The 25,230-nt window shown below is 39.0% G+C and overlaps 2 protein-coding genes across 4 annotated transcripts; one reads left to right on the top strand and one right to left on the bottom strand.

Moving 5' to 3' along the window:
- Positions 1–643: 643 nt before the first annotated feature.
- Positions 644–18,744, bottom strand: sez6l2 (seizure related 6 homolog (mouse)-like 2). The gene is made up of 19 exons (XM_069149316.1): positions 18,633–18,744; positions 17,819–17,899; positions 17,520–17,648; positions 17,191–17,406; positions 13,345–13,478; positions 12,786–12,978; positions 11,483–11,668; positions 11,197–11,377; positions 9,590–9,753; positions 8,722–8,916; positions 7,199–7,337; positions 6,013–6,209; positions 5,683–5,877; positions 4,106–4,300; positions 3,797–3,988; positions 3,477–3,515; positions 2,944–3,061; positions 2,674–2,785; positions 644–1,991 (listed from the first exon to the last, which is right to left on the bottom strand). Exons 2-19 carry the CDS (start codon positions 17,874–17,876, stop codon positions 1,962–1,964), a joined length of 2,673 nt encoding a protein of 890 aa, XP_069005417.1. The 5' UTR covers positions 17,877–17,899; positions 18,633–18,744; the 3' UTR covers positions 644–1,961.
- Positions 18,477–25,008, top strand: asphd1 (aspartate beta-hydroxylase domain containing 1). 3 transcript variants are annotated; one of them, XM_069149319.1, is made up of 6 exons: positions 18,477–18,617; positions 21,259–21,738; positions 21,960–22,166; positions 22,887–23,094; positions 23,722–23,835; positions 24,170–25,008. In XM_069149319.1, the coding sequence occupies exons 2-6, from the start codon at positions 21,286–21,288 to the stop codon at positions 24,277–24,279; spliced, it is 1,092 nt and encodes a 363-aa protein (XP_069005420.1). In that variant the 5' UTR covers positions 18,477–18,617; positions 21,259–21,285; the 3' UTR covers positions 24,280–25,008. The 3 variants fall into 3 exon arrangements, with proteins under 3 accessions (XP_069005420.1, XP_069005418.1, XP_069005419.1); XM_069149317.1 differs by lacking the exon at positions 18,477–18,617 and adding an exon at positions 18,829–18,929; XM_069149318.1 differs by lacking the exon at positions 18,477–18,617 and adding an exon at positions 18,853–18,966.
- Positions 25,009–25,230: the final 222 nt, after the last annotated feature.

Raw genomic sequence — 25,230 nt, 5'->3', positions numbered from 1 at the left:
TTTAGTAGCTGTATTACCTAATTTTAGGTTTTAGTTTTACTTTCTCCTAAAAAAACTAATTGAGCTGCATTTCATGAGTAAAAGGTGCTTTATAAATAAAGTTGATTAATTCTAGTAATTATTAATAAAGTTTATGATTATAACTGCAACTCCACATTTTTTTTTAGAGGGAACACTACAATCCCATAATAATAATAATTGTAAAACAAATATAAATAATGCCATATTCATACTTATAGAGAGCAATGTCTTTTCTAAGTCACATGCTGATTTTCTTTTCTTTTTTTATTAATGGCAGGCTGACCGTTCTGGTGAATACTTTCAGAATAAAGTGATCAAATGAATCAGACATAAACTAATAGAGATGATCAGCAGAATGATGACACATAAAAATGATTATTGCTATACGTGTATTTTTATTTAAAAATAAGATGGGTGAAACGTAAAATAGTGGGAGTCTGCGTATTGTGTATTTCCCGTTTCCGTCTATTAGTTTTAAGGGAAAAAAAACAAAAAAAAAACTCAACTTTATAACATTCTTTTCCCGTTTGTATACATTTATAAATAGATTGTGTATGTTTTTTATGCAGAAATGTAGGTATGATAGTTATTTGGAAAAATAAAAAACACATTTCTACAAGTCTTACACCATTCAACAGAGACTTTATTTCCAGTTCAGCAAATAATTTACTGCCTTCAAAAGAGTGTATTCATATAAGAAGCAAATAAATGCTACTGATGATGAGAGAAGAATTAAATCTACAAAGCAACAGTCTCCAAGATCCTTCAGTTGGCACAGTGAATGAGACCACATTCACTGTTCAAACAATCATTTGTAAATAAATACATAATGCATCACAGCAAGCAGCCAGATTTGTAATTTTTCATTAACATAGTGCATACAACATCAAATTTGATAACAATGATAACTGTCAGTAACTATAATGATAATGGAAAGATTGAGCATAAGCAATATAATTTACAATCAGTGCATGCTCTAAGCATAATGACATTCATGTCCTCACCTTTTCTTATACAGTTTGTCGTGTGACATTGGGTGATGATGCACTCAGAAACAGCAAATAATAAAAGAAACACTGCCTTTGTAAACACTAGTTCAACAACAGATGAAACACTTAGGGACATTAAATTATTTAACATTATATTTTGGCACAGAATTTTCATTATGTGTATATAATGAAAATATATAACCTCCCGCCACCGTGTATAAGTGTATATATATATATATATGTATATATGAGACTTATATATATAATTAAGTGTATATATATATATATATCAGCCTCAATCAATATTAAGTCAGATATTTACATTCAGTTGTGTGTGTGTGTGTGTGTGTGTGTGTGTGTGTGTGTGTGTGTGTGTGTGTGTGTTAACACACCGAAAGAAAAAGTAAGGAATAACTGAAATTAAAGTGTTCTTCCCTTTTTCTGTAATACTGCAAAATGTTATAAGAGCCACTATGAAAATAAAGTAAAAACATTCATGTATAACATGGTCATGGCTGTAACTTTTGATTATTACAAATAAAGTTAAAATAAAGTCTTGCCAAGTGCTCTAATGTTTTGGCCTCATAATAATTTAACTAAATATATAAATCCATGTCCTTTCACCATTTATCCCTCTCCTGGTCTTCCACACTTAGATTTTTTTTTTCCTGTTGTCAATTTCTTACCCTTCATAAGGCACCAGTCCTAATGATACACAAAGTTGGACCTTGAAGTAGGACTTACATTTGGCAAATCACCATATCAGTGCAACAAATCAAAATAAAGCACTTTCACGACTGTTAAACCAGATTTACAGTGACGGTAAAACAGTAAGATAATCAAAAATTAATGACAGAAAGGGGAGTGAGGCCTTGTAATACTAAGGAATTTGTCTTACCAAAGAATTTAATCTTTATGTGGTTTTTAATTCTCACCAAAACTTTTTCTCCTTTAAATGGATACTTCGTACTCCCTCGTATCCTGTGGTCAAAGTAAGAAATCAGTCAGTGAAACATCAGTAACAAAAGACCAAGTTTAAACCTGCAGTGCGGAACTTTTGTCTCCCCCTTCTGCTAATGAGAGTAATTACAAAAACAATATAAACACAAAATTCTCATAGGCGCTGCAGTAATTTACTCTGTTTCTACTGTTGCCACTTTAAAATAAATCGTTTTGGAAACCACAACCCCAGGACATTGATTTGTTTCACTATCAGAATTTAATCATTTTGGTCCGATAACATCTGGAAAGTCTAAAAAAGGCACATGATTAAAATATTATGTCCATTCAAGTAGCATAGGGTTAAATCGAAAGTTATCTGATCAGCAAGTCTCTGGTGCGCATGCTCTGCCCAGTTTGCATTCATCTAGCCAGCGCTGGAATGCCTCACCAGACACCAGATTTAAAAACTCTGCTTACTGTGAATTACAGAGAGATTTATCTGGCATTAACAGGTTTAATCGGCATTTGCGTGTACAACTGTACTTGTTTGTCAAGGGCTTGAAAGCAACGTTTATCAATGCAAAAGTTTCACATTTTAGGTTCAACGTTTTAAATGTTAAATAAGTAAAAAAATAAAGTAAAACAAATAAGTACAAATATTCTAAGATCTTAATTAAAACAAAGCTGAGAAAACAAATGAATGTTTTTGCTTTATACTTACTCCTGCTTCATAAAGAGGGTTGTTGAAATCGGATTCCACTGTAATGGGACTGTAGGAGTGTGTGTGAGAAAGAGACTTCCAGAAGAGCGGCTTCCATTCTAGTCTGCATATGCTGTGAGTGACAAAATACAATGACATGTATACACATTTATAAATCCTACAGGGTATAGAATATTAGAAACTGAGGAATCTCCAAACTGCAGATATACATGAGTGTAAATATTTGTGCAAAATGGATTAAATGTCACGTTGGTTAACCACAGGACTTACTTTGTGTAGTACATGTAAATTCCTCCAATCAGGAGGATGACCAGGATGATTGGCAGAATTATTGCCAGAGCAATATTCTCACTCAGGATCTGATGGGACGGCTCGAATGACTGGGACACTGTGAAAAAAAAAAATGACTGTGATGCTTTTCTATTCACAACACACTTGATGATGCATCTTAATTATCAAACCCGTTCAAAATAGGATGCTGGATCTGGACAAGCTATGTTTTTACTACACTAATTATCACTTAAAAGATATTTGCTTAATCTAAAGACTATGATATTGCCTAATGTCAACTTTTCCATCATTAATTACACCATCTATATTTTATAAAGTACATTAAAATGTTGTAAAAAAAAAAAAAAGTTTACTTTTAAGGAAGCATCTATCACAGTGATGTTTTGAATACCACCACCAAAGAATTCCACAATAAGAAAATATATCCCACATGTGGCTTTAAATAATATTCATATATAAGGAATTATTTGACTCCATACAAATCACATATAAGGGATGGGAAAAATAATCACCTTCTAACTTGTGATCATCCAAAAGCTCCTCATATGCCACTGTGTGAAATAAAGACGAGAGAGACAAATGACCGAAATAATTAAGAAAAAAACACAAGGATGTCACCACTGTATTTTTATGCTGATCTATATTCAATGGCTTAAATAATGGCAAGTAAGAGAACAATAACTTGATGATTTCCAAACATTGATATCAAACAAGAGACAACTTATCTCAAAAACACAACTTCAACAATTCAAACCATTTTCCTGTTCTGTTCCTCACTGTTGAAAAAGGCTCCACAGTATAAAAATACAGTGACAACAGTGATAACTTTTACCTTTGCAAAAGGGGGGCGGGCTGTTCCACTGAGACGGATGGCCGGGAACACAGCTGATGATGACCTCACCGATGAGCTCGTATCCCTCATAACAGAAGAAACGCAGAGTTTCTCCTGCCTGGTAGCTGTGCTTGTATAAGGTTTGGTAACCATTGTCAGGTACTCCAGGGTTTGGGCATGGGTCATATTTTACTGTCACGAGCACACAGAAACACGCAGAGGACAGTCACGTACTTGCAATTCAATCTAAATGTGCAGAAAAAGAGCATCATAAACACAAAACCAGGCGAGTGCTGCAAAAGGACTTACAGACGCACTTTGGGCTGCGGTCACTCCACTTAGGGGTGCCAGTGTCTCGTCCGTGGCAGGATATTTGGCTGGGACCTTCCAGTTGATAACCCTGGTTACAGGAGAAACGGACGACTGTCCCGACTGCAAAACCTGCTTCAGGGCGCACCGAGCGCGCTCCGTTTACCACCTCTCCTGGATCAGGACATTGTTGGACTGTGGGGGGGAATAGTGGGACACTTAATGTGTGACATATGCGAATATGAATTAATATAAAGAACAGAAGAGCAACATGAATGATGATTGCATTAAACTTTTGAAAAAGATACAATTTTAGTTCTGTCTTTTTCCGTAAAGCAATTGGTTGCTACATCCAGCAGCCACTTAGTTGAGCTTTTTTGAAAATTATTTGAGGGCCTTTATTAGACAAAGTTCATGGTGGGCCTCTTAACCCCTAAACTACAGGTGTAATAAAGGCTAGCTAAGCTTGGAGTGGATTTGTCTAAAGGTGACAAAAACCTTGAAACAGCACCTCTGAAGTTTAGTAATTAATTTGTGTTGCACGCAACTCTGGTTAATCTTCCTTCTAATCGTTCATGATTAACCCTTCTCTTGCTCTTTACTCTCCTCCCTTCGTGTTGATTGGCTGATTACCTGCCCATAAATAAAGCCAAAGGGGAGGAGTGTCTCTCTTGACCCTGGCATCACCTTTAGTTCTGTGCATAGCAGATCTCTTCTGTTTGTTATGAGCTGAGTTGGGAGTCACCGGCGTTCCTGTTTTTGGTTTTGGTGCATTCAGTTTAGATGATAGAAATTTAGTTCAGCGGATAGGTTTGAATTCGACGGCACACTGTGTGGCTCCCTTTTCTCTCCCTTATCTCTGTTTTCCCTTATTTGTTTTGGTGAGTATTGGAATTTCTGTCAGTAAATTCCATTTGAACTGCAGTTTTTGTGGCTTTGTATATGTTATGGGTTCCTTAGGGACGGTGACTTATATTTAGTATGTTTAATTATTTCCTTGCCAAGAAACAGTCCAACACATAACACTGGTTATAACCACCACCTGTCTTTTTTTTTTTTAACATATATTTGTACATATATCTGTGTGGATTGAGCACAAACTCTATTGTGTTTTAATTACAGAGCTGTAGAGGTCCCAGCAGACAGATTTTGTTACTTTTCATCAGTGTCACTCCAGCTGTTTCCCTCCATTTCCAGTCTTTATGCTAAGCTGAGCTAGCTGGCCGCTGACTTCATGCACTACACTTTTATTATGCGGACATGTGAGTGCTTTCAAACTGGACATCTTACTCTAGGTTAGCAGGTTCTGCAAGTGTCAAACAATTATTTTAAAACTAGCTTAAAACAACAAAGAGAGGAGCAACAGCAGCAGGAATGACGACTACATTAACTGTTTGACTAAAGTTCAAAATCTAATGAAACCTGGATGTGTTTTGTTTGAAGAGAAACTTGTATCTTTATATTCTCAATGGTCAAATCATTTTGCTTCTGTTCTTGAAAAAGTAATTAGTTTACACATGCAGTATGGTTTATATATTGTGTTTGGAGTTAGGGCTTTTTCCTGCTGTTTCTCTCACCTTTAACACAAGTGGGTGGACTGCTGCTCCAGGACAAATCCCACTGGCAGGTGATGATGTCAGAGCCACTGATGTCATATCCCGGTTGGCACTGGTAGGTCAGCACACTGCCTCTCACAGGGGAGGAGTGCGACGAGCTGATCCAGCCAAACTCGATTTGAGGGAGGATCGGGCAGGTGTCATTCGGCTCGACCTCTGCAGAGCAGAGAAAGAGAGCAATTCAGAGACAGAAATTAAAATGGTTATTTTGTGATCTGTTCTCAGTAGTGGCAATCCTTCAGTCTTTAACACTTTGGGCCGTACAGTAAAATCAGTTCAGAGTGCACTTACCGCGATAATTAATGATGAATCCCTGACTCAGGATGAAAGTGGAATCATCTGGATCACTCTGAAACTGAATAGTGACCTCTGACCCGCCTGACACAACCTGGAAACGCTGTCTGGACCCCATGTACTGGCCGATCCCGTGGGACATGAGATCGCGCCCGTCGAAGACGGTCAGCACATCTTTTGGGCGGATATTTAAGCTAAAGGCAAGAATAAAAATGAGAGATGAGCTTTCACTTCAGAGAGATTCTGTTTTTAAGACAAACAGTCCACCCACCTGATGCATTATATTAGTCAGTGCAGTCGAGAGAGGAGAAGAGAGGCAGAAGATTATGTAAAGCTGCAACATGATATGGTCTTTCTTTCTATTACAATATCTTCAAAAGTTATTTGGTATAAGGTACATAGAATCTTTAATGTATACCATAATGTTAACTTGTTTAAGTTTATAAAAAGATAAAAATGGAATAAAAAGAGCTGAAACTGAACTGTATATGTGGTACATTTATGGATTGAATTTGAACCAGGAGTTGGGAAGTTGTGTGCACCGTATGCTCGCCGTTGAAGTGGTTGAATTGTAATAACACTGTTGCTAGGCAACGATGATGGATAACATAATGCAGGAAATGCAAAGTGCACGGAGGGAAAAGATGATGCAGTTGTCAGGATTTTCTTCAGACGGAGCCAATTTTCTAAATTTAGGAGAAAAACTCTACTTGACTAAAATAACAACATATTAGCTTAACATCCAACAAAAAAATAAACTTCCATGGCCTCTGTAAAAGTCAACAAACACATCACAACTCGTGAGCTCGGGGCTTACAGAAAAGTTTGAGTTCCGCTGTCGTGAATACCACATGAGGGGGCCATTCATATAGACTCCTTGTGTACACAGTAAATAAGACCCCATTTGAATGCTTGAAAAGTACTCCTACTCATAAAGATTGCCAAACTGAATTTAGCTTTTTACTGGTTTAATTCAGTGTGAAGTATAAGTTTGGATCTCTGGCTCTCTTAGTATTCAGGTGATTATTACTTCAACGAGATAACCATCCTCCTGGCAAAGCACTCAAACACGGAGCTAATGTTAATCGAGAATCAACATTCATGAAGTAAAGGGATTATGTCACTATATTTGCGGAGACACCTAATTTCTTTGTGATTGTATATGTAGTTATAATATACTCACATCTGGACCTCCAGCTCAATGCGTTTCTCCTCATTACCATGGATCTGCCATACGCAGTCAAGCCCCTTGGAGTAGCTCTGGGGCCAATCAGGAGACAGGATAGTACCAGAGGGCTCGGTCCACTCTCCTCCGCACACAGCTTACAGAACAGAACAGGAGAGAAACTGAGGTGAGGACTTGGACACAGAGAGTGATGAAGTGATGTGGGATAAAAGAACAACAGAAATTTTAACAAGAATATCAACTTGAGAATAAATATATTGTGAATGGAGAGAAAATAAAAAGTAAGGTGATAAATACTGCAGTGACAACTCTGAGACACATTTACAAAAGAATGTACTGCATCATAAGCTTACTTAAAACTTAAAGTAAAGACCTATTCTGTTATTATAAACCTTATTAAACACAACAATTAACTTACTTTTTGGCAGATTTATTACTGAACGTGAACAATTATCACTTTAACATTATTGCCTCATAACTTGATAACATATAAGGCCTAAACAGATACAATAAAATAAGGCTGGAAAGTATGTCAGTCGGGAAATGGACACCTCAGCAGCACTTTTAATTCAATGTAAAGCCACACTTCTGCATGTGAGAAAACATTCATCTTGATTGTATTTGGAGGCTACTTCTGACTTCACATAAAATGTCTCGACCTAATTGAATCCTATTAAAACTGAAACCGTGACGCCCCACAGACACATATCCAGCCTTGGTTGTGGAGTGAATCCAGGATCCAGGAAAAGAACAGTGCATGAAGACAGTTACATCCTACACACACTACATTTCCAACACAACATTTGTCAAATATATTTCAGTGAAAGAATAACAGGCCTGCAGGGCTAAACGCCTTTACTTAGAGAGCAACTCTATTCCCGTTATACTTGGAAAATATGACCAATCACACACACAAGCTCTCACAACCACCAGCAGATCCGTCATACTGTAAGCAGTCCAACAGTTTCCACTCATCTCTGCCATACATGGACGCTTCAGCACTCAATCTACTGACATCCCACCACTCATCTCCCTACATCACTGTGTACGCTTCTCTGCAAGCAAAAATACAGCGCACAGCTTTCAGAAGGTGTACCTGTCACTTTAACGCTTGGTTGAAACGAATGCACCTGTGTTTTCAGCCAGTCCCTGACCCACTGCACAAAAAACAGACAGTTTTATATCTATCACAGTGTCCTTGCTGCTCTTGGTTTTCACAGCGTGCCAGCAGATGGCACTCAGTGTAGCTACAACATCTTGAAGCTCCAGGTACTTATCTCAGCACAGTTCACTTTGAAAATCAATGAATCAAATGACTTTCTCACGTCATATAAAAAATTGAATGTGCTATGTAAATACGCATCAGAATCAGATTTAGCTTTAAGAAACTGAGCCAAGTTTATTCATCTGATAAGAGAAGTAAAAAAATAATCAGATTTCTTTAACTGCTGCCTTCTGGATTGGCATATTACTAGATTCACTTACTTCAAATGCAGTTAAAATGCAATCCTGAAAGTTACCTTTGCACACAGGCTCGCTGTCATTCCAGTGGGGATTGCTGGGGTTGATACACTCGATGGTCCCCGAGCCTTGTTCCATGACGAAGCCTTGAGAGCAAGTGAAGGTGACGGTGGTGCCCAGCTGATAGGTGATGTCACTGCTGCTGAAGTTTCCATGAGGCATGTAGGGCTCCCAGCAGTGCTCATCATCGAAAGCTTAACACAGACAGAGAAAAACAAAATCAGAAATAGTGTGTGCACGTATATACTGATCAGAGAATCATTCCCCTATTCCCTCTGTTTTGATTTCTAGTAGTTGTTCTCCTGTTTGATGAGATCACGTGACCATACTCGTTTAATTTAGCAGGGATCAGAGGAGCTTTACACTTGGGTTGACCCAGAATCTTAAACTCTCCTGTGCAGAAAAACAGCACCAGTATATTGCATTAAAACCAGTGAGCATATCCCAAACCAAAAATAAATCCCACTGAAACGTGGGCAGACTGTGAGCACGCATGCGGCTCATTATGGCCTTTTTCAACACAACAAAACCAATGTGAAGAAGGCTTTGGTTCTCTCAAAGGTTGTAGTCTAAGTGGCATTAATTATCTATAACTTAGACGGTAAACCTTAGAAAAGCTTTAGTGAGAAAACAAGTTGTAGCAAATAAGACATCACCTCTAAGACTTTGGAATTCAGATAATTAATGATCTCTGGTAATTCTGTAATGAATCATAACTAACTTTTACCGGGCAAAATGCTGACCCAGGTATTAAATATTATACAATAATGAGCTCTGCCACCGCCTTTCTGTTTTTTGCTGAATGTGGAAAAGACCTCATGTAAGGAAAAAGGATGCAGGCAGAGCATCCGAGGACTCTCTGCTCACCCTCATATCGCAGCGCCAGCAGCAGAGGGATGGAGGAGGAATCGGCTGTGAGCTCCAGGTACAGTGTGGAGCTCTCACTCAGCAGCCCCTGTTCTGGGACGTCATCCAGGTCCGAGTCAAAGAGAGGAGGAGACAGGGAACTGTTTCCATTGCGCACAATTAACCTGAGAAGAAGAGGCAGAGATGCTCTGATCAATGCATGATTAAGGAATGGACATCAGAAAGTGTGGTGTAACATACAGGACACTGATGTAGAATATAACCATTTTTATCTGGGTTTATGTCTCTATACATCTGTGAAGTCAAGACAATATCAAAGTTTTCATTAAATTAGAGTTAGAAGTTAATTATGAGGGATTATTTTCTATTTTTACAGATTACATAAACAGTTTTCTCTTTGCATTATTTGTGATAATAGTTACTTATCATGTTTGCCTGTCATTGAATAATGATGGCGGCAGGCCTGTCACAGTTATTATATAACTGCCTGATTGCAATTTTTTTAGTTGATCGCAATCTTTTTGCATAATCATTAGAGCCGTTTCCTTTCATTTGTATAAAAACAACTGGATGAAACCAACATAAATTTCATATTTCCATGACCACTTCGTTTTACATCATTTTAGGTTTGACTGCCGCTCTGATGTCAACAAACCCCTTACTTCTCCTGTGGTCTAATGTGAGTGGAGATTTAGTGCCACTATGTGTGTATCTTGAGGCACTTAATTTACAATATTCAAATGGCTGCATTTTTGATGAGCATCTATTGACATTATCACCATAGATGCCAAATACTGAAGCACTGCTGTCGGCACTTTAGGGTTTTGAGCCAATGAAAAAGGAGAGTCTGATAACTTGGAGGAGGCTATTTGTGGGATTTGAAGCAAAAAGGTGCGGGGTTAATGGCACTGTTTATATGTCCTAATGTATGGAAATGACTCCCTCTTTTTTATAAGGTATATGTAAATAATTAAAATAGGAATAGGCAAATACTTTAATAGTGGCATAAAATAAACAGAATGACAGAAAATTAAATCCTTAATCTCAGTTATTTGTATCATTTATCATAAACAAAAATTTCAGTGTCACGACAGCCCAAGATGGTGGGTAGTCTGTGTCAGAAATAAAAAGCTGAGCAACAGTCTAATGAGAATATTGGAGTTTTGAGCAAAAGATTATGTCCAGTTGTATTATGGGTGATGAAATTGTCAGGCTTTTCTGAGAAAAAAGCCCATGAGAAATAAAAGGGATTTTCATAAAAATGTAACAGCATCAAAATGGAAATGTTCTTTTCTTTTTTTTCTTGCTTATTGTTTAACTTTCTAGCGCGAATCTGTTAGCTTTAAAAGTGTGCTCTAAACTGGATTAGTATGATGAACATCTGAATAGGAAATTAAGAGAACACAAAGGTGAGGCTGTCTAATCTGACTGTACTAGGCCTGTGTAAAATCTGTAAGAGGAACATATGTTTGTAAAAAGATGTCAAAACTGAACACACAAATTAAAATTTGCCACAGGAGGGACACTAATAACCGTTGTTCTCCTTGTGGTCTTAAAACAGATCATTACAGTCTGTGATGCGCGCACGAGTGGAAACACAAACTTACTTATCATCATCTTCATCGATTGCAAACCTCTCGAAGTGTAGGTGGAGCCTGTGTCCCTCTTTGGCTTCTATCAACCAGTGGCAGCTCAGATTATTTCCACTGTGGTTGCTAACAGATGGTGGAGATGGAGACAGTATCCGTCCCACAGTCGCATTACGAATCCACCCCCCACATGACACAGCTGAGGAAAAAAACAAAACATCCCACATTTTATTTTCTAATGTCCACCACTTAAACACTCACCAAGACTGGAGAATTTAAAACAAATCGAATTCTCTTTACGAACCGACACACTGAGGCTCTGGAGTGCTCCAGTGAGGTTGCGTTGTATTGACACATGTTGCCACTTCATGGCCGCGAACCTGGAAACTTGAATTACAGTGGAAGTGGGCCTGACCTCCAGGGTGGATGTCTGTCACCGTCACTCCGCCACCCTCAGGAGACAGAGGGAACGGGCAGGACAGCAGAAAGGCTGTTGATGAAGGTTGACGAAGACAGAAAGTTTAGGTACAAGTTTAAAAGGAGATCTTTTTTCTCAGTAATATATTCTTCTGTTGGTGAATTTCTACACTGATCATTATTCTCTCTTTCATTTACAGTCTCGCATGCTGCCTAAACTCATCTTTTTTTTTCATGTGTCATTATTCTTGACCATTCAGCCTTCCTTATAAATTCTTTGCAACCAAGTCTCATCAAAATGTGCAGTACCTACATCAGCCCACAGTCCGAAACATATTACTTTCACAAGAACATTTTGAAAATTGTGAAATGTTCTTCTTGGTTTATTCTTTTCTGTAGGCCTGGTCCACGTCACAAACACCAAAATCAAGTGGTTAGGTTGATGCACTCGTAGGTTGGTTAGGTTTAGGCACCAAAACTACTTGGTTAAGTGAAGCCATCAAAATGACTTGTTTAGCCTTAGGAAAAGATCAGGATTTGGATTAACATAAGTAAGTTCCTTAAGTAGGTAAAGCTATGTACATAAGTTACAGTATGTTACGTGTTGATCTTTAAATCTATGTGATGTGGTCATTATTTCTTTGCTTAACCTTCCCCATCACCACAATGGACAGATTGTCCATGGAGACATGGCGGAGCAATTGCCATATTACACCGGCTCTCTTTTCACCATGATCATGGGTCTTCATTTTAGGAAGATACAACTGAAGTGTGATCACCCAAACCTTTATCTGGTGCTTTCTTGATCCCTAATACATTTTGTTATTCATCTCTAATCTATTTATCGTCATTTAGAAACTTTCAAAATTAAAATGAGACAAACATCTACCACACTTCTATGCTTTCAGCGTGCATTTATGCAGGTTTTCATTGCAGCCACACAAAAAAAAATTCTGATGTAGACTCTTTCATTAATAAAAGGAAACTCAAATAAAAAAAATAAATAAATAAAAGTATTTTTAAAACAAATAAGGGAAAGTAAATCTGGTGCAGTCTTTGGTTGGATAGAAAACATGTTTCTTGTCATAAAAGAGACCTGTTTCCTTGAATGTTGCATGTTTCTTATCATACTGTAAGGTTATTTAAAAAACAGCCCTATTTATTCTATAAAACAGGAAGGGTTAATTTACCTTGATAGTGGAGGCTAAACATGCCATGGTTGGTCTGTCGGAGACTGCGATAGTGAATGTACACCTGATTGGTTGGGCTGCGAATCACCTGGCCCTCCTTCATCAGGGTCTCATTGGCTAACAGCTCTGGTCCAGAACCTCCGTATCCCATAATCGTCAGAGACTCCTCCTTGGAAAGGTTAGCCTTCCTCACCTTGAGGGAAAAAGAGGACACATGGAGATTGTTTAATCAGTTGACACTAACATACAAACTCAGATAACTCCTGGCAAACTCAACACTGGTCATGTTTCTATGCAAATATTGACTTCTTAAGGGTAACATGCATAGTGTGCTGGGTGAAATGGTCTTCATTTAATTTAATGAGATTGTTTATGTTGCCATTTTTATCTAGTTTAAGTGCATTGAGCTCTAAACAGGACTTTATTACGTCCATATTCCACTTTGTAATTCAAATTCTGAGGTCTATATATTTATTTGAAAGACAACATTGCAGAGACCGGGTCAGAACAGGTTAATATTTGCAAAGAGCAATGTTTATGGATTCATGATGCACATTACCTGAATTTCCACACCATAACCCGCATACACAGTAATGCTGTAGGTGCATTCCAAAGGGGAGAAAGATGATGACGCTGCAGGATCTGGTGACTCAACAACATCCTCCATCGCTGACAAAGTGGCATTGCATTGTACTGTAAAAAGAGGGAACAGGCAGGAAGAGGAGAAGAAATGCTTTTAAAACTTGCATCATATAGAAAAGCTTTCCTAAATTAATAAATAGGATTCATAGCATCAGTATGGCAGCATCATGTTAAGTTTAAGTTCTTTGCTTAAGGGCTTTTTGGAAGGTTCTGATTGATAAGAGAAAATCAATTGCTTTTCCAAAGGGATTCTTGGGATCAAAATGCATTGTTAACATGGATATAGCCCAGATATATTATATGAAGCCCATGTTTACCCTTTGGGCAGTGGGAGATGAGATGGGATTTAATCACACATTTTTTACACGTTAACGATACTGTAATTACACAAAAAGAAGCTGATGAGCCATAACGCTGTTGCATCGCAGTGACCTGTTTTTTTTGGATGACGATTAGAGAGCGAAGATGACAGAGAAGTTACATACTGTATCTTAAGGGTCTTTTGATGCCTCCTACTCTCCTGATGATCCAAACTGAGTGGTTATTAAGATGCCCATTTATCAGCACATATTTGCAAAAAGATATATCCACAAATTTCTATTTTAGAGGAAAATAAGTCAATCAAATAGGATTGCACATTTTCACAAGGCTTACATTCAGCGTATTTATTGTCACAATAGTTACATACTACAGCATATATAAGTAGTTTAATCTCAGACAAGGATGTAAAGTCTGAGCCTGAACGTAACAACCTAGCTAGTCATTACTGAGGTGGTAGCTGTCAGTAACAGTACATCTATTAAATGTACTGTACTGTCATACTCTACTGTACTGTACTTGAACAAGATTAATAGTAGGGAGCAGTGGTTTGGATGACACCGTGATGAGCTGGTTTGCCTTGAATTAAATTATTTTATTGACTGCATGACTGACTGAAACTGCTGCTTTGCTTCAGTAAAATCAAACTGAAAATCAGATAAGTTGTGGTTTTACACTGGGTAATGTGACAAACTATAATATGAAATATGTACAATATGTTTTTACACCTCGTTTAGTAAACGAAAAACAACTTAGGTAATTTAGATAGTTAAATTTCATGATCTTTAGACAGTGCCACCCTCGCTGTTTCAGTGTTTCCAGTCTATACTCTACAGTTCTGTTCACACCTGGCATTAAAATGGATATTGGATGATTCTGTCACAAGTACATCAGTTCACACCTGGTATTAGAATTCTTCTCTGCATGTGTCTCAAGTGACCACTTGTTAACAGGTTTTGCTTTTCCCGTTTTACATGTAAATACATCATTTCTATTTGCAAAGACAACATTTTGGTTTTAACTGGTGGGAGGCAACAATGCTCTGCACTTAACACTGTGTTTACTGTACTTAGTCTGCCAGAAATTAAAAGAAGGAATTGAAGCAACACATTTGCGTTTACACTGCTAAAAGTATGTGGATATATGTCATATGTAGCGCAGAACACCTGCAAATGCAGCCTCCGCGATCGAATCTCGTGCGTTCTCAATGAGTTTTGATTGTGTTAACATCTGTACTTGGAGATGTCAACTTGTGATCGGATCACCCAAGACGCTTAATGCGATGTGTAAACAGGGCCGAATTGACAGTCACGGTCAGACAGTAAAGGCTTCAAATTGAATGTAGCCTAGAGACATCTAAGTGATGTCAGTCTTCTCAACTCTGTGTAAAACAGTGGTTAAGCACATTTTCCAAAAGGTTTAACTATCAATTGAAGGTGCAACTGTATTGCCATGACTTTTGAACATGTTTAAGCTTTTTTTTCTTTCTAGTTGGAAGATGTTTTACAAAAGCTTCAAATCACAATTCCCAGGAAAGACACAATAAAAGTCCCGAAAAAGCAGGTGACAAACACACACACTCTCAAGCAGAAAAGTAAGGCGCAAGTATTAGAGTTTATAGGTTCACCTGGTTGCTCTTTTATCAGTTATTTTCTTGTTCACCAATTCATTTTCATTTGTTTGTTGTGACAAATGGACGCTGACAGTGAATGCGTCACATGACAGTAAACAGCACAAATTATTCAAAATTTCAGTCCAAACCCCTCACTGCTTCACATCTCAGTTGTTAGAAAACACTAAAAGTATATTCACAAAGTCTTGTATTGCCTGCTATGGATTTTATTCAAAGTAACAAAATATGCATGTCAAATCAGATGAAATCTCACAGGACAGTGTACATGGGGAAAACAAAATCCTCATGATGCCAATCTCTTGTTCCATCACATCTCAAAGGTGCTCTATTGGATTTGAGATCAGGTGACTTTGGAATCCATTTGGGTACAGTGAACTCATTGTCATGTCCAACAAACCAGTTTGATGGGATATGAGCTTCGTGACATGGTGTGTTAACTATTAAAAAAAATGGAACATTATGGTCATAAAGGGAAGGACATGGCCAGCAGCAAAGCTCTGGTTGGCTGTGGCATTTAACCCTTTCATGTATAGAGGTCACTCGGTACAGTGGACAGCTATTCAAATGTTGTTTTCTTGTATATGCATGGGTTTTGATGGCATAGTTGCACACCAGCCACTACAGTGAACGCTATTGCATCATCCCATACGAGGCTGAGCATGTTCACTCCGCTCTGCTTCTACCAATCGGCTTGTTGCTCCCTCACTGCGAGCTAAACACTCTACAAAATCACGTCTGTTTGCTGTCTTGGCTCCTAAATGGTGGAACGAGCTCCCCAACGACATCAGGACAGCGGAAACTCTGTACCTCTTCCGCCGCAAACTAAAAACACACCTCTTCCGACTTTACCTTGAATAGGTAGCACTTTAGTAGCACTTAACATGGCACTGACTGATAGCACTTTGTAGTTTGGCTTTCTTGAAGAAATTGTATTTTCTTGATTCTTGTTGTCCTGGGTTTGTACCCTCCTGGTTGTAAATGCACTTATTGCAAGTCGCTTTGGATAAACGCGTCAGCTAAATGAAATGTAATGTAATGAGAATATGTGGATTCACTGACTACATCTAGGAGGAATGCCCTTCATTGTCTTCATTGCCTTTCATTGATAAACTCATTCTGTGTCCCTCCAAAGGTTGAAACCATGAATCCTGAAATGTAGAAATAAAAGAAGCACATTATTCCTGCAGATATAAGACCAGAGGCATTGACAAACGTGTCTGTGCTTTACAGTGCACTGATGTTGTTACCCAACATCTAAAAATATTCTACCAGCACTGAGCTAAAAGTCTAAAATCAATACTGGATGCTGAACATGTTACAATATATTACTCCACATTATTAACGGGTAAATGGTAAAAGACTGCATTTATTTAGCAGGTGGGCTAGCTATGTTGACTACAAAGCTAACTTAAATATGAGCATTAAGTCACTAAAGACTGGTTATATAATAGAATTGTAATTTAAAAAAAAATAAAAAGTACATGCCCATCTTTTTCTTTACAAGTAACTCTCATTGTATAGTAACTTGTAGATGTTTAATCATTACTATTTTATAATGTTTTCATTTTACCTTGTCGATCTTCTTGTTGTTATTTCTTCAAAGCGAGACAGAGAAGAGAAATCGCTGAAGGAACGTGATTCAGAGGGAATCTGTAGCCGCTGCAGGCGCCGCTTAAAATCTGAGCAGCTCTGAAGCCACCGGTGAGAATGAATTACTTGTTCAAGCATTTCCTTATCAAAACCATATCACTCAATAAACAACCGAGACTCAGGGGAAGTCTGCAAGCCTGCAAACTTGTAGCATGCAAGTACCTGGCATGTGCATTGTGGTAATGGTGGTGGTGGTAATCAGAGTGGTGGTTGTCTCCTCCTCTATGGGCAGCGAGGACATGGTATTCCTTGATCCCGTCTGGCTGGCAGCGGAGGACGAGCTTAAAGCTGTGGTGAGAAGCCCTGGTGATATGGCTGTCGCTGTGGACTCGGCCTGCCCAAGCCCCGGCACAGCTTGTGTCGGGTTGGTGGTCGTACCTGCAGAAGCGAAAGGTACAAGTCAACGTGTGTCATTTAAAATGAACAATCACCCATGTTGGGCTTTAGCTGCATTGCCTAAGACAAAAAAAAAAAGGGCTGTGATGGTGTACCTGTGCCTGTAGAAGCCTGTCCGAGGTATTCCTTACTCTGCAGGGCAGCGTGGATCAGGTCGCCCAGTGGGTAGGAGTCTGGGGTTGATGTTGGTGGTGTATCAGGCTCAGGAGTCATGAAGCTCATACCTGAAATAGCCAAGAATAATTACTCTTTTTGTTTGGAAAGAGCAAGCAAACAGCAGAGAAACAACGTGTGAAACAATGTGAGATAAATAAAACCCTCTGAATTAGTCTGTGATTGTGTGTGGAACAACAAAGGTGCATGCATTAAAGAACATTCACACAGAGACAGTTACCTGAAACAAGGTGGAGCATGGTGACAGACAGCATCACAGCAAGGCGTGCGAACCCCATGGCTTTGGCTGAAGCTGAATGACCTGAGAAGGTTAAAGTGAGCAAATCGATTAGAACACTTTTATGTCATCATGTAAACACATAATTACTGTCAGACTGCTGTAATTATTATTAATAGCTTGCAATTGCTGCGAGAAGCCCACAAATAACGCATGATGGCAGGAGAGGATAGCAAATTATTAGTCATTGAAAATTCTCGCAAATCTGAGTATATGTTTACATCGCACAGGCCACAACGACACGGATTAGTAGATCATTGCGATGGGATATTGTAAAATCTCAGCTGAACCAATCTGTAAAATATCCATTTATTTGTTCAAAAATTAAAAGCATAAATAAGACTTGAATCTAGTTGTTTTGGTATTAGAAAAAAAAACAAAAAACAGGTATCGCAGATGGTAGGTTAAATATTGAAGCTTCACCCCTGCATTTTCTCCCCCAAATCTGCAACAACATGCCGAAAATGCGCTATTCCGAAATTCTGGAAATGAGCCTGCCCTCACCGCAGGTACACTCTCAGCCTTATTCGCTCATCAGCCTGTTAATGATAACGTGTCAAAAAACACCTCCGCTGTTATTTGAGGCGTTTCCTCGGTGAAAAGCCTTTTGTGGAACAAAATGATGGGGCTATACGAGGCAGCATCACTCGCGCCTCCCCCGGCCCTCTTTGTGCGGAGGACGATTTTTGACATCGGGCTTCACCACTGCTGAGACCAACGACCATCTCGATAAGGCTGAAAGGTGTCTGCCACTTACCTGTCTTCCGGGCTGCGTCCTGTGGTCTTTATCTTGGCTTGTATCCTGTTGCTTTAGGCCGAAAACACGGCGGGGTTTGGGCTGGTGAGATGCCCCTAGCTGGTTACCGTGTGCTTGACGCATTCGGCTATGATGTGAGGGCATTTGTGTTGGAGCTTCAGGTGCGCCCTGGCGGCGAGGCGCGGTAACTGCAGCGACGCGCGGTAGCTCTCCACATTTTGTCTGTGAGCGCTGGAGGAGCCGTCCACCGACACGGTGTTGAAGTGCGTCCGACACAGCGCTGCACGGTTCATCAAGGTAATCTGACAGAGATGTGAGATGCGGAACGCAGCGGGTAAATAGTGTATGCTTGCGCATTTCAAGGCCCGCATGTGCCATACGGTATGCATGGCGAACATTGTGTGCCGCGGTTTCCTGGAATGGGTGGATGTTTGCGCTAACATGGAACGCAGACAGTCAACATGAGCCAGCTGAAGCCGTGGGGGACTGCTGCAAAGCAAAACCAAAATGTATGCAGAAGCGACTGCAATAAAATGATCCACAGTTTATAAAACACGTTTGTGGTGTGTGAACGTGCTGCAGCCTGTGGTGTTCCCAATGGACAGTACCATCCATGTTGATGCAGCCACGAAACGCATCCGCTCAATGCCTATTAAGGAAGAGCCCTCCCACCCAAAATACACACGTACGCGCGTACACGCACACAGATGTGCATGCACCATGGACTGTATATAAAAGAAAATGCATGAACGAATGTTTTCTGCTTGTGGGTAACGGTTAAAAAAAGAAGCGAAAAACGATCATTTAAACACTATATCTCCTAAACACACACAAACGCACACACACTTGTCTTACAATCCCCATGGGAATTTTCATTGACATAATAACCTTCACTATTACAACTAGATGCTAAACGTTACCCGTTAACCGCTACCCTAACCTAAACTTACCTAACTAACCCAATGTCTTAACCCTCAAAAAGCTGACTCTATTATGATCCCCACAGTGACACATGTCCCCACGGGGTTGGTGTGCATTCAGGTTTAAGCCCAAACCAGAATATACACATGTGCACACGTGCACATACACAAACACATACTTATGCTTTAATTAAATCTATTTGTCATAAATCTATTAAATCTATTTTTTTCACACCAAATGCTCAGATATGTTCAGATTTTTTGCCACTCAGAAATCCAATTGATATCAAGACCAAATGAATGCAACAGTTAAAATTTCACTTGCTTAGGACTCATGCAGTTTTAAAATCTATTAATACATTATTTAGCACTATTATCTTTAATTACGGTAGTTCCTCTAAAATATCGACTGTTGGTGACAAATGTTATTTATGTCAGCGAGCTGAAACTAATTAAGTGATCAGAGATATTTTCAACTAACAGGAAAAACAACACTGTACAGAACATTAAAGTTGCTTTGTGTGAAGACAATTCAATTAAGTTTTATTTATAGTGTAAAATGCCCATTGAACATGGTCCTGATACACTTTACAAACACAAAAAAAATGACAGTAAAATCTAGTAAATTTTCAATCAAAATGTGTGAACAAACACAAAGAACAGTTTCATTAAAATAGCAACGTCAGAACGAAAAGAAAATAAGCAGCAAAGGGACATGGTAAAAAATGTCAATATTATAGGAAAATTTAAAACAACATGGAGTTCTAGCCAGTGCCTGGAGGGCAAGGCAGAGCATAGTGAGGGGTTGGATTAGGTAATTTTAGACTACCCTAGTTGTAAGCTTCATTAAATTAGAAAATGTTGAGCTTAGTCCTTAAGGTAGAGACCAAGTAACCCTCCTGAACCCAGGCAGGGAGCTGGTTCCACAGGAGGGGCCTGATAACTGCAGGTTTTGCCTCCCATTGTACTCCTGGAAACTCTCAGAGCCTCAACAGTCATAATTAAAAAGTTTTGGCTTATCATGTAAACTATGTAGAAGTAGAAAAGCAACAAAGAAGCTGGAAGGAAGAAGAAAAGGAAGAAGCTGGCATTTTCTGAATTAAGAGCCAAGTGTAGACCAAAATCCTTGGTATGAAACCCACAGCTAGTTTGCCATAGGAAACAGTGGGTACAAGATCGAGACTTAAGTAAAAACCATGTTAGTCTCAGAAGCAACTAAACTGAAGGGTCAGTGGTTCAGTGATGGGCAAGAAACCTGTATTGAATGTTTCACAATTTTTTTCCAAATGCATGCTGGGATAGGTCCTAGTTCCCACTGACCATGAGGGGGTTTAAAGTAAGGAAGATAAAATAATGAGTTGTCCGTTTGAAACCAGGGCAGTTCATCGTTTGGACTGTGCTTGTTAGCACACAGAGCCACTACTACCCTTGTCACGATCTTTAAGCGTTTGACCAGCAAGAAATGTCTCCGTACAATAGGACAGGGTTCTTTTTTACTTTGTAAATTAAGAAATATCATAATAAATAAATCATAACAACAAGTACAGCTTGCAGAAACTCTTGTATCACCTATACAATTAGCTTGAGTACAGCAGAAACACATTTTTTATTTTACAGAAATACTTCTGGTTTTTTTGCAGTTCTTTTCTGTATTACACACGTGTATATATGCACGGCTTTAATCTCCCTATCTTTTTCTCTTTCAGTATTTTAGTGTCCCTCAAATTTAAAGGATGCACTGGTCAATGAACACGCTGCCAATGCCTCCATATGTTGAGCTGGGTGTCCACTCACTGAGCGGACTTCTGTGGACTCTCCTGCTCTTGTTCTTGTGGCACTGTTATCGGATGGGCTCCGATCTGCCAATCCCAGGCCACGCACACGGCGGAAAGCTCAAATCAAGCTCAAGGCGGTCCATGATGTCCCGGAGCGGTAGCTGCATTGGAACAAAGTGTAGTGCACGGTCCAAGCTGTCGAGGAGTGATCAAATTACTCCTTTTATTTCAATGGAAACGGTGGAGGATGAAGAGCAGGGACAGGGCTACCTCACCCCAGTGCTGAGTCATGCCTTGTTCCCTGCCCAGGCATCGGCAGAGGCCAAGAAGCTGTACACAGCACTGCAAGAGTATGCCAAACGCTACAGTTGGGTGGGCATGGGCCGCATTCATAAGGGCCTCAGAGAGCAGGTAAGTGTGTGGGCCATAAGCTGGTGCATACTATCGGCAATTCATCTTCTTTATATGAGTTGTTAAATAAACTTTTACACTGATCTTCATACTAGTCCAAGAGTTAGAAGAAAGAAGTTACCCAATATCTAGCTTAGGACTGTCTTGGTTCAAGGGTAAACAGCATTGGACGGAAACATTGCCAATAAATAATCATTGATTTCTCATTGTTCTCACTATAGGTCAGACTCAATGATCACTCTGCTATACAGAAGCCTCATCTCTTCTTCTTGCCAGATGTCCCAAGTGTTCCTTTCTTTCCACGTGATGCTCATCGACATGACATTGAGGTCTTGGAAGCCAACTACCCTGTAATCTTGGCTGAATTCCAAGCTGTTTACCAACGGGGCATCGACTCAAAATTCGGCTGGACCTCTCTAGGTCCAAAGGTACACAGTAAAATCTTTCAGGGCAGCAGAAAACAATTCCATCCTAAAAAACATCATCTGTTATGTAAAACACTGTGAAAAGAACCAAGGGAAACTTGGGAATCTACAGCCCTTACCATTACTTAAAACATTCAGGAAGGCTATTGAATTATTCAAATTGTTAATAATAATTCAAACAGTTTTTTCCTTTCCAAGTTTTAAAATCACATCAATTGTTCTCTTTGGCTCAAAACCTCCAATACCAATACAATACAGTAACAAATACATTAAATATATGACATCAACACTTTGCACCCATTTCTTCCACAACTACATTATGTGGGTCAAGTACTGTACATTCAGAGATTCTACCAGTTTCATGTACAACTTCAGTAATTTCAAAACAAATGCAAATTATATCCAGGACTGAATCTAGGCATGAAGCCCACTGTCATGCAATGGATTTATTAGTGTTTTTGGATGGTACAGTCTATCTGAAGTGGACAAAATAATATAAAAAAAACAAAAACAAAAACAAAAAAAACCCCAATTCTGACTAAAAATATAATTTAATGATTTTTATGATTAGTGTTGTTCACTTTTTCTTCATTAAAGATCCACATCAGATCTCTGATATTAGTTGTTGAAAACACTGGATGGCTATATCAATTAGTAGATTTAGTTTAATTCTGTGTATCTCATCAAAGTCATGTGTTAAATGGAGATCATTGTCTCTTTCAGGGCCAGGCAGTGTTTCCCTTGTACAGTGCAGGCATCTCTGTGGCAGGAAACTGTCGCTCCTGTCCCTGCACCTACCGCACGCTTCTTTCTCTACGTACGTTTATAAGCAGCAACTCACTTGGATCGGCAGGGTTTTGGCTGCTGGGGCCCGGAGCTACGTTGGGGAGCTCATATGGGCCCACAAATACTCGCCTACGTTGTCATCTTGGTATGTAAAAGAGTTACAATTCCTGTGGTTAACCACCATTTATGTATCTCTAATTCCACAAACTAATGCTTTTGTTCAACACAGCGTACTGGAATTTGTTGCCCCAAATTACACAAATAAAAAGATGTATCCTCTAAATTCACCTGCGTCTACATTGACCCTTTGTAACTAAATATTTCAGCCAAATTGAGGTACAAAATCTTGTGAACCTCTGTAAGTCTTCAGCACGTGCAATGAATGCAGGATCACTGAAGGCAGTACTCAAATTTAAGTAAATTATTAAAGATGTCTCAGCAAAGGGGATCAGGTTGAGTAAGAGAGGACATTATGGTTGGTTTCTTTATACTATGATGGAACTGTTGCACCTAATACATTGCTGTCAGACTTCACTACACCAAAGGCAAAAGAATAATAACCTCATAAAATACTAAACCACTGCATAATCTGATACATTTTTGGGTCAGAGTTTGAGGTTAATTTCCCCCTCGCCCATTATGTACTGTGATCCGTCTTCCTATAATCCTCTCAGTTTTAAATGCAGGAAGGGCTGGAGTTCATGCCCTTCTTAATGGAGGGAAAGCATGATATTTTGTAGCCCAAGTTAAAAACCAGACATCACTTTTGTAGGTCTGCAGACTCCACTACTGTGTGAGCTGGTGGTGGGAGGGGAGCCTCAGTGCTGGTCAGAAGGTCACTGCCTGCTGGTTGATGACTCCTTCCTTCATACCGTCTCCCACAAGGGTCAGTGAATCACACAAAAGTCTGAACATTAATTGTATTGTGATTTTTGATCAGAAATTGCAGTTTTGGATTCTTGTCAAATGTTTGTAAACTGTGTGGAAGCAAGCTCTTTTATAATTAATTTAATTAACATTGATGCTCTAATTTGCGTTATTGTTATGAAAACTAAAATTCAGTGCATAATCTCTGTTCCCAAATGGGCAGAAGCATTTTAATGTTACATAAGTATTTGGGTTTTTCAGGATTTAGCTCCATCTGTTGTTTCCAACAGTTTAATCTATGGCTGGTCCATTAAAAAAAGGAAAACTCTATTCGTGTCTATGTTTTTTTTAAGGCCCTCCCGATTCTGGACCTCGAGTCATCTTGAGTGTGGACCTTTGGCATCCAAACGTGGCTGCAGCAGAGAGACAAGCTCTGGACTACATGTTCAGCCCCGACCTCTGAAAGTGCCCACAGTATACAACAGACAGGGATGCCTTAATTTAGCCTTGCTTGTCCTGTGTCATGCATCTCATTCCAGTCGACAAATCACTGTGTGAATCTGCTCTAAGAATTACACAGGCCATTAGCTGTGCTCTCATGTGCTGTTGGATTTATGCTCTTTACCAGGAAGTGCCACATGAATGGATTATGTTGTTGTTAAACATGCCAGACAATTTGTCTGCAAAAACTGACATCAAGTAAGAGCACAAAGAATGGTTCTGTTTTTTGGGGGGGTAAATATTAGCATCTCGAAGTAATATGCTATACTAATGAATGCATGTGAAACCTACCCGACATGATTACTGGACTTTGTTTTGAGCTGTTGATGCATGTGCTAATATCCCTTCAGGAAAGACATTCAGAGTGCTTGGGATGCTTTATTTTGAAATTACCTACGATTCAACCAAAAAACTGTGAAAACATGAAAATCATATAAATGTAGATTTCAATTTATTTTTGTTTTTCAAAATGAATTCCAAACATATATGCATACTGTGGTTTTTATTTCTTGTATTACAATCTTTTGTGTATGCTTGTATGTTTCTATCTAGGAAATACAAAATTTGTCTTTGTTTATAATTTCTTTATAATTGGTGGTTTGGCAGTGGTTTACATATTAGCCTACCCATCAGAGTTTTTGTTAATTCTGTTTTTTTGGAATTCAAATAACAAATAAATAATAAACTATTATTGCTGTGGTGTCTGGAGCAATGTTTTCAGTATGGCGTCAGACTAAGATAGGTGAAAAGAATTTAATGATGCTAATAAAGAGAAATATTATAACAAAAAGTAAATGGAAGAATTATGGAATGGCAATGGCAAAGGGATTAACAATATTGTTGATATGGGACAGAGCTAATTGTTTTGTATAGCTCTTAAGATATATACTGGACTTGTATAGGGAAACATAAT

This window comes from Embiotoca jacksoni, unplaced genomic scaffold, assembly GCF_022577435.1.
Source record: "Embiotoca jacksoni isolate LCO1_2020_lvr unplaced genomic scaffold, fEmbJac1.0.p SCAF_15, whole genome shotgun sequence".
NCBI lineage: Eukaryota > Metazoa > Chordata > Actinopteri > Embiotocidae > Embiotoca > Embiotoca jacksoni.
This window is presented reverse-complemented; position numbering and strand designations above follow the sequence as displayed.